The 12,973-nt window shown below is 35.5% G+C and overlaps 1 protein-coding gene across 20 annotated transcripts in view; it reads right to left on the reverse strand.

The window, feature by feature from the left end:
* Positions 1–12,973, reverse strand: part of PTPRD (protein tyrosine phosphatase receptor type D) — a 467,311-nt gene that overhangs the window by 140,977 nt on the left and 313,361 nt on the right. For all 20 annotated transcript variants that reach the window (XM_080372008.1, XM_080372009.1, XM_080372005.1 and 17 more), the window contains exon 5: positions 1,768–1,956. In XM_080372008.1, coding sequence (XP_080228134.1) covers positions 1,768–1,956 — 189 coding nt within the window. The remainder of the gene's footprint in view (positions 1–1,767; positions 1,957–12,973) is intronic.

A 12,973-nucleotide genomic window follows, 5' to 3' on the forward strand; every position in this document is an offset into this window, starting at 1 on the left:
GGTTATATAGGGTTAGATATATATCGAATATGCCTCAAATACTTAAAAGAAACTTTACAATACTGTACTTATGACATAGTTTAGGAAAATATTGGAAATTCTATTTAAAAAAATATAAATATATATATATCTATAAAAAGAGGGTACACTGAAGGCTATCTCAAAACAAACACTGTAGTTTAGGCTGGATTATGGCATTTACTGTTCTACAGGTATGTGATACATGTGTACTGTTTCTTTCAGGCGTTGCTAGGACTGATAAGACAACATTTCTGTGGAGGTGTGCGTGTGCGCCACTATAGGGATCTGGTGACTACACTGACTGTTAGTAAAATGCATGCCATGCATTTTAATAATAATAATAGTAATAATAATGCTAATAATACTACTAATAATACTACTAAAATACTACTAAAATAATCATAATCATAATCATAATCATCATAAAATTCTGAATATGGAAATTAGTGGGGGTGAAGTGCGCTTCAGAACTAAGCACTTACCAATAGATTCTGGAGATTTAAATACGGAGAGAAGAAAGACAGCATAAAAATATTATTATATTCCTTATAATTTGGTACAAAGTTTTCAGTTAAAACTTTATATACTAAATCATCTATGTCACGTGAAAAATTAATTCTTAATTTACATTAACAGAAGGTTAATTTACACAGTTCTGCTGACAACAAGCAAAAAAATTAACAAGACGATTTAACATCACAGGACAGGTCAAAAGCTGAGAATTCTGGGAAGACATGTGATCAAACATCTTTAGATTCTACAACAATATCTACTACAATTGCCAAAGAAAAAAGCTCATTATATCCCAATTATCTTATTTAGGGATAAGCTTTAAGCGTCATAAATTTAGAGGTGTGTTTCTGTTTGTTTTTTTTTTAATCTAAAGAGAGCAAAAGAATAAACTGGGGCAGAGAGTGAAAGAACTGCTAGGGAGGTGCAAGGGGCAAAGAGAGAGAAAGCAGCAAAAGCTGGATTCTACACCAAAAGCAGACTTCTGTAGATCCAGAAAATGTAGGATTCATAAAGCTTTAGCATGGGCGCACACTACTGTGGCTAAATGTGTTGGAAAAAAGCTCAACCAGCAAAAAAAAACTTTATTCCACAGATTACCCAAGGATTTGTTTTCCTTTATTTTAAATTATCTTTTTAAGGTACAATTGTGCATGGGAAAAAGTATTGTGTTTTATGTATTTGTGAGAGGAAAGAAGATGTGTCCAAACTGGCTAATCTTTGGTGGAGTCAAATGTGGAAAAGACAGCACAAAACACATTTTAAATTTTAATTGAAGTGCCTAATGCAGTTTTTGGTTTTGATGAATAAAACCATTGGTACTCCTTGCAATTTCTGAATGAAGTCCAATGTTGAAATAAATTTGTTAAAAAAAAAAAAAAAATAAAAAGGAAAGAAGAAAGAAAGCGGAGAAAATGGATCCATCAAGTACTGCAAAAAGCAGTAAAGAAAAAAACTATCAAAAAGTACAGTCACAGCAGTGAGCAATGTGGAGTAAACAGAAGCTGCAAAACACATAGAGACAGACTCTAGAAAAGGCTATGACAACATCACAGACATGGACAACACACTCAGTAACACAGAAAAGAGAGGAGGAAGAGAAATTATTCCCTATAAATAAAAATCAGAAAATTAAAAAAAAAAAAAACAAAAAAAAAAAAAGGAAGAGAAAGAAAAGAAAGAAAAGGTGAGAGAGAACAACTCTGGGCGTTAGTGGAAATAGTAACAAGACCCTACCTGAGCGTAACTGCTTGATGCGGCCGTTGTTGTTGCTTGTGTCAACAGGTAAGAAATCTTTGAACCAAGTTATTTCGGGGTCAGGATTGCCACTGGCTGCACATAGCATGGTAGCTGTACGAGTTCGTTCAACCACCTTCAGCTGTGGGCCCATGTCAATGGTGGGGAAACCTCGGGGAATTTGATCCTCTGCAAAAGAAATGTGTGGTTTGAAGGATTTCACATTGCATAGTAACTCATGAAAACCCCAGTCACCACCGTGCTTAACATCCAAGGGTCTCCTAAGTGCTTGTTTGCAGGGAATTGGTGCCAAAACCAGACCTCCAGGCAGTATTTTTTGTAACTTAGTCATCAAAATGCTGATATAAAATAGAAAGTTCACAAAATAGTGGCTACAAATTTTATACTTCTAGAATGCAGTAAATTGGCACACATACTGTATGCAGTGCATAATCATTAGGTTCCCATTATGGTACTTTACAATACTGATGTTGCTCTGCTTGCAAGTCTCCTTATTATTTTACGTGAAAATTTGAATTACCATGCCATTGACAACAGGGAAAACCATCTTTCTTTACATTATACAAGTACAAAAGGAAATATGATCATGCAGTACAGGATTTGGCCAGTGACTTAGGAGACCCAAGTTATATTTCTTGCTTTTATCATTATTACCTATGTGCTATTCATCTTAACTTTTAATGTCCCTGTGCTTCAGTTGTCCATCTGTGATACGGGTATGACAGTGCTTTACTGCTACACAAAAGTGCTGTGAGGATGAATGCATTGTAAAAGCACAAAGCACTGAGAAAACTGAACACCACAGCTATGCAGTTATCAAAGTTAAAGTGACAGGACATGCATAATGATCTTGAACAGACACAACTGTGTCAACTAAACCACTCAGATATGGTAAAAAAATCCTACCCAAGTGAAGTTAATAATGAAATATTAGGAAATACTGAACAAGAGCAATTTGCCTTCTTAGGAAAATGCATGCTAGTAAGTAACACTGAAAGCACAGTGGGATCATGCAATTTCTAGGAAATCTCGTTAGCATAGGTAAAACAATCTATTTGAATTACATCATCTTGCTCTTCATTTCCACTGAAATGTAAAAAAAAATATTTTTATTGCAAAATAATTCTTATTTCCTTTCAAAAAGGACAAGCAAAAAAAAAAAAAAAAAGGAGGAGGATCAATACTAACTATAAAACAAGTATTAAATGTCTTGATTGGTGGTTACTGACATGCAATATATTAAGGGATAAAATTAACTTAGAAGAAATTGTTCAGTGCCAACTGTCTTTCATGAAAAATGTGTTATATTTTCAAACAGTTTCAGGGAAATTTTCAGACTTTTATGAAATATGTGCAGCAAGCAAGTACATCCTATGAATCTTTGCAGTTCCTGGGGTCTGCTGTTGCCCATGAGCTACTTAATTGCTGGCAATAGAAATGTACGTAGATACTATTCTGGTACAGCATATACAATTCTCCCATAAGTTTGCACCACTGTTCAGAGCTACTATTTCTGCCACTCAGTGGTTTAAGTGTCAAACACTTCACTAGCTATAGGCTCTTCCCAAAGAAAGGTAAGTTTCATGTCTGTTCATACACATAAAATCTTTACTTTAGGAGTAACTGACCAAATTTGACTTGTGACACAGAACACGTTTTTTATGACCTGACCTTTCCTTTCCTACTTGGCTTACACAGAAAACCCTGGAGTCCCTTTTGCAAACATGTAAGTGTACAACAAAGATAATCTATTTTGAATACTAACAGAATGGAGTAGTAAAGAGCTTTCCTTTCTTGCTTTTAATAAGGGTAATTAAATTCTATCCAAACCCCTTATGCATAGAATCTCTTTGAATGAATGCTCTTCATGAAATTTTCATGAGAAACATCACAATGTAACAGATTCAAATAGCCAGAACTGTTATATTTTTGACAGTTGTGGCTTGTTTCCAATCTGGCTCTCAGGTATTTGGCAATAAAACCCAATATTCAACATCAAATGGACCAGCAAAATAAGAAATTTGCAATTGGAATGCCTATTACAGTGGATTCAGTTTTTAAGATGTTACTAGATTTTTTCTCTCTCTAACTTTACTAGTGATTTGTACAAAAGTGTCTTTACAATTTGATGATACCAAGTTTGACAGATCATCAAACACACTATGCAAGATCAGGGAGCAACTGTCTCTCAGCCATAGTAAGAGAAAAGTAATTGTTAAAAATTTTTGATACCATGTCTACTGTACAGCTTCACATGAGGTAAAAAGAAAAATATTTTTTACTGGTCATTCATATGCTCATTAGGCTCTAAACCATAGTATATACTACTGTTCCCTTAACTGTTAATGTTCAGTTCTAGTCAATTAGCTTCCAATTCATCAACAATTTAAATCAGACTTGACCTTCTCAAAGCCGTTTGGTACTGTCATTTTGAGAGGCCATTAAAGGGCAGATTTCTCTGTCCTTGTGCTTCATAAGTCACACATGTAATACATATTTTGTTTAGGATGACAGATACAAGAGGTTTAGAAGTAGAGAACATTCTTTGAATTTGTTAGGTGTCTTAACAGCAATGCATTCCATTACTGGCATTAAGAGAACGCCTTTAGTACTATGCCAGTGTAATTTCCAGTTGCTGGAAGAGCTCTACAGAAGTTATTTTTCACTGAATGCATGATCTGAACAACACAGAGAGGCAATTACAAAAAGTGGTTACCACATGAACCCTTAAGAGAGAATAATATGAAAAGGCCTTCCCTTCCCTTGTTTCCTACCATGTTTGTATTAATATTTATAAACTGTCTCTCCATATATTCTGTTTTTTTGACATTGCTCATCTCTAAAAAATTTCCTTGAGATTCATGCCTCTGCTGCCATTTTTGTCAAAGTGGTTATTACTTCCCTTCCAAGCAACATATATGGAGAAAGCACATTAACTTCTACACTCAGATTTCACTATAAGTCTACCTAAAGACATTGCTCAGCACATGATTTTACATGTTGCTGCACCTGTCTTAGAGGTGAGCAAGCCCTCACAAATGCAACAGCATTTATAACAGAGACTCAAGCTCAGCTTTTATGTGTAAACAGTAGTTGATGGAGTGGTACCTTGAAAATACCAACAAGTTCAATTTTGTTTTATCAAAAAGAAAACATACTTATCCTTAAGAGTATCTACAGAAAGAAAAAAAAACAACCCACCACCAAAACTCTGAACATAGCTGTGCCACAACTACGTATCACAAACATACTATAACTGTGTTTACTCTTATCTTGAAAGAAAGAAGTGTGCTGTTGCAGTCTCTCTCTTTTTAAATGACATAATTATTTCATAAGATTTCAGGACCTTCCAAAGCTATGTCTGAAGGTATACTGTCAAGCCAATGTATATAAAAGAGCTGGATCCAAAGGACGAAGGTGATTTCACTCAAATCCGGTACAATGGATTTGACTCATGATAAGCCTGCCCAGGTGTACAACACAGCTAAACAAAAAGAAAAACAGTGATCTTCATCCTGTATTTGCGACACACTTTCTTAACATTTTGACTACTTTCCCTGTAAAAACCTACTTTCAGATCATGTCTACGCTCTGCTGGCAGCAAGAAGAGTGGCAGCTTCGTTTTAAAAACAGATTGGGTCTTAAGAGTCTTACATTCTTCATAGCTACCTTACAGAATCACGTTGGCAATCAGCATGATGTTTTATTAAGAAAGACAGAATCATGAGAATATTTTTCTCAGTTATAGTACATTATGACAATATTACTATGATATGGATATGAAGAGCAAATGTAAAGTACCTAAGCAAATTGTGATGACTACAGTTGTGGGTTATGGAGTATAAAGGCAAGGTAATAGCACTGGGGTCCAGGACTGGACAGCTGACATGAACACTGGGTAGTATTTCTGTTAAGAATTTTCTTCCAGATTAACTATTTGCACCATCAAAACACCCATCTTACAGAATATCCAGTATTAACTTGTAGTTAAATCTGTGTAATCTGCCTAACTAAAATACATACTCCGTGTATCACTGTTCCTTTTAAAAAATATTGCCCTATGTGAACCAATTATTCTTGTGGAAATGGAAGGTGGTTCTCCATTCTATTCAGGAAGAACAAAAAAAATACTGTTTCAAGATTCACTGATAGCTTTGCCACAGGCTAATTTTAGTCATTCTGTAGCTCACAGAATAAAACTGCACACATGGAGTATTCCCAGAATACACTATAGATACTGAAGATAAACTGCCATAATAAAGTTTATTATTTCAAACAACGGTGTAAATAAAGCTTTTATTTTCACTATTCCAGATGGCAGCAGCATATAATTTGCACTGTTTTGACATCATGACTGTATTATTCAAAATCATTCTTCCTGCAACTGAACTGAATGCAGGATTGAGAACAGTAAAATCAAAGTGAGTAGGGGAGAGAGTAAGATCAACGTTTTGCAGCAAATTGTTGGTATTCTGTACTATTATTGAAGAAATACGTATATAAATAATTGAAAAATAAAACCAAAGCTATTTCTAATTATACATAAAAGGCTAATTTAGATTTTTAAAAAATAAAGGCTCAGAAAAGTGCTAGTTAATAAACATTATTCCTATTGAATTTTTTTACATGGTAAATTTTGCCAGAAAAATAATTACGAACACACAGTAAGTTCTTTTCCCAGGGTCCTTTGTTCAAAGCTGCTACATACAGATGGATACTTTTACTTAGTGGTGCTGTAAGTCAGTAAAGGAGGGTAATATCTACACTGTAAGAATAGATCTAGGTATGTGTGGAGATTTCTCTATATAGCTTCACGCTATTATATCACACAAGGAAAGGGAATTAGACATTGATATGATCATCAGAGACTCACTAACATTTAGTAAATATTCAATAAGAGAACATCTTCCCCTACTAACCAATAAAACATACGCATTAGAAAATATTCTTCATATATTGAAGAGATGTGCAAAGCACTTTTGATGCAAAAGAAAACAAATTTGTTTAGTAGCTCTGTATGCAATTACCCTGCAAATTGCAAAGTAATGTCTATACAACAGAACATAGAGCCACTTAGACTGAATTATCATTTGTATGAATGTTGAAGCAGCAATTTCACATTGCATTAAGTCAGTTAATATTCATAGTTATTAGCATTTAGCCTTAAATAAGTTCTGTTTTAAGAAATGAGTGCATTGAGCCTTTGAAATTAGATATCTTCATAAGGACATGAAAATGGAAAAAAGAACTTGCACCTTTTGGCAGTTCTCAAAATCTGCTAGATTAAAGACCGTGCATAGCAAGCTCTTTCCAAAGTGACCTCTCTTACTCACATGAACAGTGAAATACCTCTCATTCTCCTTTAACAATTAGATGCTGGATGAAAAGAGTAAACACTTGGAGAGTTATCACTTATATGAAAACATAAGCCTTCAAAATAAGGGTTTATTCCCACATTTGCACTCCAGCACTGTAGTAGCTTACAGCAATATGTATTATCTGAACACCATACTCCCAAATTCGGTTATGACTGAACTTCTTGATGTCTGTTCTGCTTACTGGGAATGGAAATGGAAATACAAAGGGCCATGTTCTAATAAAACCCCAAAACCACACAAGAAAAAAACACCAACCCCCCCCCCCCCAACCCCAAACAAACAAACCCACAAAAAATAAAACCACATTACCCCAATCAGCAGGGAATCCAAGAATCCCTGCCAGATGTCCCTTCTGTAACATAAGGAGAGGACTCAGCTAGAGTTATGGGAATGAAACAAAGGCAGAGAAGTTGATGTGGTGTTTTAAGTGCAGGGTATCATATATATCGAGGAAAGGAAACAGTAAACTTCTGAAGTGGAGGAGAACACAGCATCCCACATATTTCCACATGCAAATGTTCACAAGCATGAAACTATGTATTTTGCACGGGTGAATAAAAGACAAGAGGACAGCAAAGGGCAGCGATATAAATTTCTGTGATTATCATTTCTAATTTGAGGCTTAGTTTCCAGACAGGGTTAGGATTTAGATAATACTAAGTCAGGGTTAAACTGGGGCTTGCCAAGAATCAGGATTAGGAAAACACATGATTGCTCTATCTAGTCAATATTTTTAATATACCAATAGCTGTGTTTTTACATCCTCCTTTCTTTAATTTGAAAAATAAAGGGGAAAGAGTAACAGTGGTGCAGCGATGTCAGTCTTTGCTTTAAGCTTTGATTTTTCACATCACACACAGTTTTATGGTGCAGTAAATAGTAAGATCAGCAGCAGGTTCATATGTACACCAGAGATCACTTCTCATATTAGTAGTCTGAATGTACAGATTGGTCCAGAAAACATAACGGCATCATTTTATTTTTCTCCCCACTTCCTTCTCTCCATTAATATTCCATGTTAAAATATTAAGATTAGTAAATATATATGACACTTTTTATAAGTAATTACCTCATATTCATTCTTAGGTATAAAGAAATAAACCATCACAATAAATTTGTAACATACTAATTCAAACTGAGAAGGAGGCATAAGCACCTTGGTTTTGCTAGACCAAAGAGGACATGAGAGAAAAAGTGAACAATCTGGCAAAGGAGTTGTCAGACCATACAGTTCTCCGCCCCCTCCTTCCTCCCCATTTGCACTACATGTCCAAACCTGTGCCTAAACTTAAAGGAGTGAAATGCTGCCTAAGACAGTCAAATGAACTCAGCTAGTGATCATGGCCACTTCTGTTACTTATGTTATGCAGCTTTCACTGAGTGTTTCCTCCAGGCCATAATCTTACTGAGGACTTTTTAATGTAGCCTGCAAACTCTGCAGCCCAAACTGACAACTATAAACTATACTAACTGCATTAATGTCAAAGCTGCAAATTTAAAGGCCCTGACAAAGGAACTGTAGTGGCGAACACATCAATTTTGTTTAAGTCTTGTTTTCAAAGGGGAATAATAGCGTATTTTTTTTAATTCTAGATCAGCATCAAATTACTGCATTTTAGAAAGAGAAAGGGAAGCATTTTCACTTTGATAAGTGGGTGGATATGTGACCCACAAGGACTTCAGTTTGGTCCCTTAGAAGAAGGAAATGAGTAAAAGTGCTGAAGCTTTATCACTCAAGTTTTGTACAAAGATGCTGGGGTCAGGACTTTAAAAGCACTTTTGGTGCAGTGAATTAAACAGTAAGTTATTCAAGGTAGAGGCTATGCATTCCAACTGTATTTTATGATGTTTAGTACAACAATGCACACATACAGATGCAGCAATTTGGATGTTATTGCAGTATTTCAATAAATAGCAAACAATGATGAATAACAAACAATAAAAGTGCTATTATTGCTGAAAAGAAAAAAAGAAGATAAATGTTAAAACAGAAAATGGATTCTGGAAAAATGCGGTTGAAGAGACTATCCCTCAAAACTCAGTATTACTGAGTATCACACTAACATTAACAGTAGAAAATACGCAAAGTTTTGCTACATCTAATACAGCATCCATCTTTATTTGTCTGAAGAGCCTGCTTAAAGCATTCATAACACTTACATGACTACAGACAGGTGACTGTAAAAATATAACAGATACAGCAGCTTCCAATTTTTGTGGTTTGATTTTTTTTTAAGTCTTTACACCACTATGAATGCATGTCTCTCAATTAAGAAAATGCTGGATGAGACAAGGAAGATGTAAGAAAACAAAGCAAAGCCTTAAATCATATACTTCTAATATTCATAAGCAAAGGACAGCTGGCAAATGTTAAAACACATGTCATCTTTGAACCTGTATGAATCTTTAACAGAAGTGAGAAAGTGACTGGATGCTGAAGTTCTTCCCTGGTGGCCTGGCTACGGAGGGAACAGGTATACTCTAGACTTCACTCTTCACCTTTCTTAATATGAGGGAGGTATCCCTTTCACCTCTTGTGCCCACATAGGCACCACTCCCTCTCTCACAGATATTGAGAAAACGCCTAGGGATCTGTTAGCAGGGAACGACAGGAGTAGGAGAAAAGGAGAATTATTTTTTTTTTTCTTGGGGTGAGTTTCACCACTTAAGTCAAAAAAGCTCAGGAAGTGTCCAGAGAAGGAAGTTGGAGGGTATTTTCTTCTGGGGGAAACCCAGCCATTAACTTCTGTTCTTGAAGAATACAGAAGCACTTCCTTTGTAGCAGTGGACACACATTGCTTAAAATTGCTTAAAAGCCAGCTTTCTTACAGTTCTGTGCCCAAGCTCACTAATTACTGCTGTCTGATAAATATCCTTTAATGATTATGGACTTACACAGCATAACATGTGGATAAAGACTTTTACATAGCAACATAGAAATATTACTATTTAGAAAGCCTAAGGCTGCCACACTCCAAAGTTTTCATCCCAGAAAGATTCAGAGGTTCATGATGTCCCAAACACAGTTTTGCTATGGATTATTATGCCCCCCAAAACCAACGTCAGAACTGGCTGTTACCTGAGACTTTGACTTCTACCAGAAATTTTGCTGCTGCTCTAAACTGAAGTAAATGGGACTAGTCTGGGATTTACCATGTTTTGTGTTATTATAGGAAGCACTGTTTTCACAGGTGATAGGTAAGTCTGTACTCTGAGATACTGTGTGGGAGAAAACACTTAACATGCCATCATGCTTTCTAGCACAATGGAGACCTGCCCGTGAAGCCAGTACAGAGGGCCTGGTGATGCTAGGCAGCTCTCATTCAGATCTGCTGAGTGCTGGCACTTGCACTCCTCCAAAGCATTTTTCACAATAATAATCACATGGCCTTGAAGAAGCTATTGTGAACAGTTGTTAACTGAACTAAGAAAACACAAACAGGCATTCTGGAAGGCTGAAGGAGAGAGATGTACTTTAAACATGACACTTTCACATTTGTCTAGCAACTGCAGCTAGTATTTATTGTGGAACTGTAAATGAGGAATAGCATGGGGATACATTCATTAGATGCTGAACATAGACAAAACCGGATTTACTCTTGCTTCAATTTAGCCAACTAATTATACCACAAGTTATATTTTAATATGAACTAGGATCTTGGCTTGGCATAGGAGCACAGGATGTTAAAAAGTGTTTTTTAAAGACTGTTTCATATGCTGAGCTCAGGGTTCACACCTGTAAACACATTGTAATTATTTTAACTAATTATGCAATTAAGTGCTACTTCTAAAAAAAAACATACCACAATAAAAATCTTTGATGTGCAGTGTAAACTGAAATTTATTACAATCTACAGTCTGAGTGAGTATCTCCAAATTATAAATAAAAAAGTCATCAATAACATTTGTGAGCATTTGCTTACAAAGTATTAAATTGATTTTATGTGGAGTATAGGCAAGCTTTTTTTTTTTTTCAGTTCCCTCTTAAGATAATTTTCTCACATATTTTGGTATGACTTATCAAATATGATCCTAAAAATGCAAGATGCACTTTCTAGAAAAGAAGAGGAGGGAACGGTTGTGGTTTTTGGTTTGGTTTTGTTTTGGTTTGGTTTTTTTTTGAAAAGAAGTATTGCAAATGAAAATGATAATTTGTTAACACAGATACAGCAATGTTTCAGTTCCCGTGAAATACTATACTAGCATGGACATAAAGAAGTAGCTGGAAGTCACGGGCCTAAACTAGTGCTGGGATAATGTTTGAACAGTCCTGTGTGATTGCCAGAAGGCCAAGGGAGTCATGATGTCAGGTGGGGTAGAGGTGTGCGGATGGGGGAAGCACATCTGAGAAGGAATAGAAAGAAAGATTCATGTTATGACATTTATTTGGAACTTCATTATAAAATGTCCTGTGAAAAACAGTTAATGAAGTCAAACAGCTGTGGAGAGCCAGTTCCTCCCTTTAAACAGACTAAGCTTAGCATAGCATTGTATGTGTCAAGTACATAAAAAATCAGCATAAACAAAAAAAAAAAAAACAACTCCATGCCAACTCTATGGACAGACCTAACACATGACAAGTTGCATGAAGAAGGTATACATTAAGAAAACAAAATGCTTGAAAATAAAAAGATGTGAATTTGTCCAGTAGTGAATTGCCACTCAGTGAGAGGCCCTATGCCACATAAGCAGCATGAACAATTGACTGAGAGTTCCAGGGTTGTGTCTGATTTCAACAAAGGAACTGTTTATCCTTGGATTTATCAGTAATAACAGCTGTCATCCATTCTATAACTAAATACAAAATCCACGTCTTTTAGAGAAAAGAGATTGAACTATTTTTTTCCTGTAGGCTGGAGAGGTAGGCATGAAAACTATTATATGCACTCTTTAGAAGCAACTGGGAGAAGGTCACATGCTATAGTAATAGAGAAATAATTTCTGCCACTATAGGAATATATAGCAGTAAGCCTCAGACTACACAACAGTATTTCAGTATTTTTTTGTACCTCAAGAAAATGGAAAGATCAATCTTTGCGTGCTAAAGATCTTTCTGCTTTTATTTTATTAAGTCATATGACTTTGGATAACTGCTAGCTACATCATAAGCTTTTCTGAGTATGAACTGAAAGGTAAGAGATTATAAAAAGAAGGGTTGGCTGGTTTTTACTTTTCAGTAACTTCCAGCTCCTTTGGCACAAGAGGAAATCATCTTGTTAATATACAGCTAGCTTTTTTGGGGGGTGCTTTTGCTTTAAATGCTGTGCTTCTGGAAGAGGTTTGTCTAAACTGTTATTCCTGATGTATGAAAACCTTTCTGAAGGTTATTTCAACCTTTAATGTGACACATTTAAGCCTTCATAATATTAGAGAACCTGGTACAGGTACGGTGTCCATGAACACTGTCATCTTCAAAATCCTACCTGAACTTCTTACTCTCCTTTAAACAACCACAAACATGCCACCCTGAAAGAGCACCATCAAGACCTGAAAAAAACCTTTCTCTTGAGTTTTGGCCTTAAAAATTTCTACAAAGAGAAAATTATTTTTTTAATTATTTATTTATCATGTTTTGTAAACCATTACGTCAAAATTTTCAAAGGTAAAAATTCATGTTCACATTACTATAGGACCTTTTTGATATTTAGTAGCTGGGTGCGCACAAAAGTCAGTATCGTGGAGATGATGGCTGCAGAAACATTTCCACAAAGATCTTGCCTGAACACATTGGAAATCTTCCATACAAAAATGTCTGAAGATTCTTAGAAACTATTTGCAAGTACGTGGCAAACTTCCACATCTTTGTT

This window comes from Falco punctatus, assembly GCF_963210335.1.
Source record: "Falco punctatus genome assembly, chromosome: Z".
NCBI classification, from domain to species: Eukaryota; Metazoa; Chordata; class Aves; order Falconiformes; family Falconidae; genus Falco; species Falco punctatus.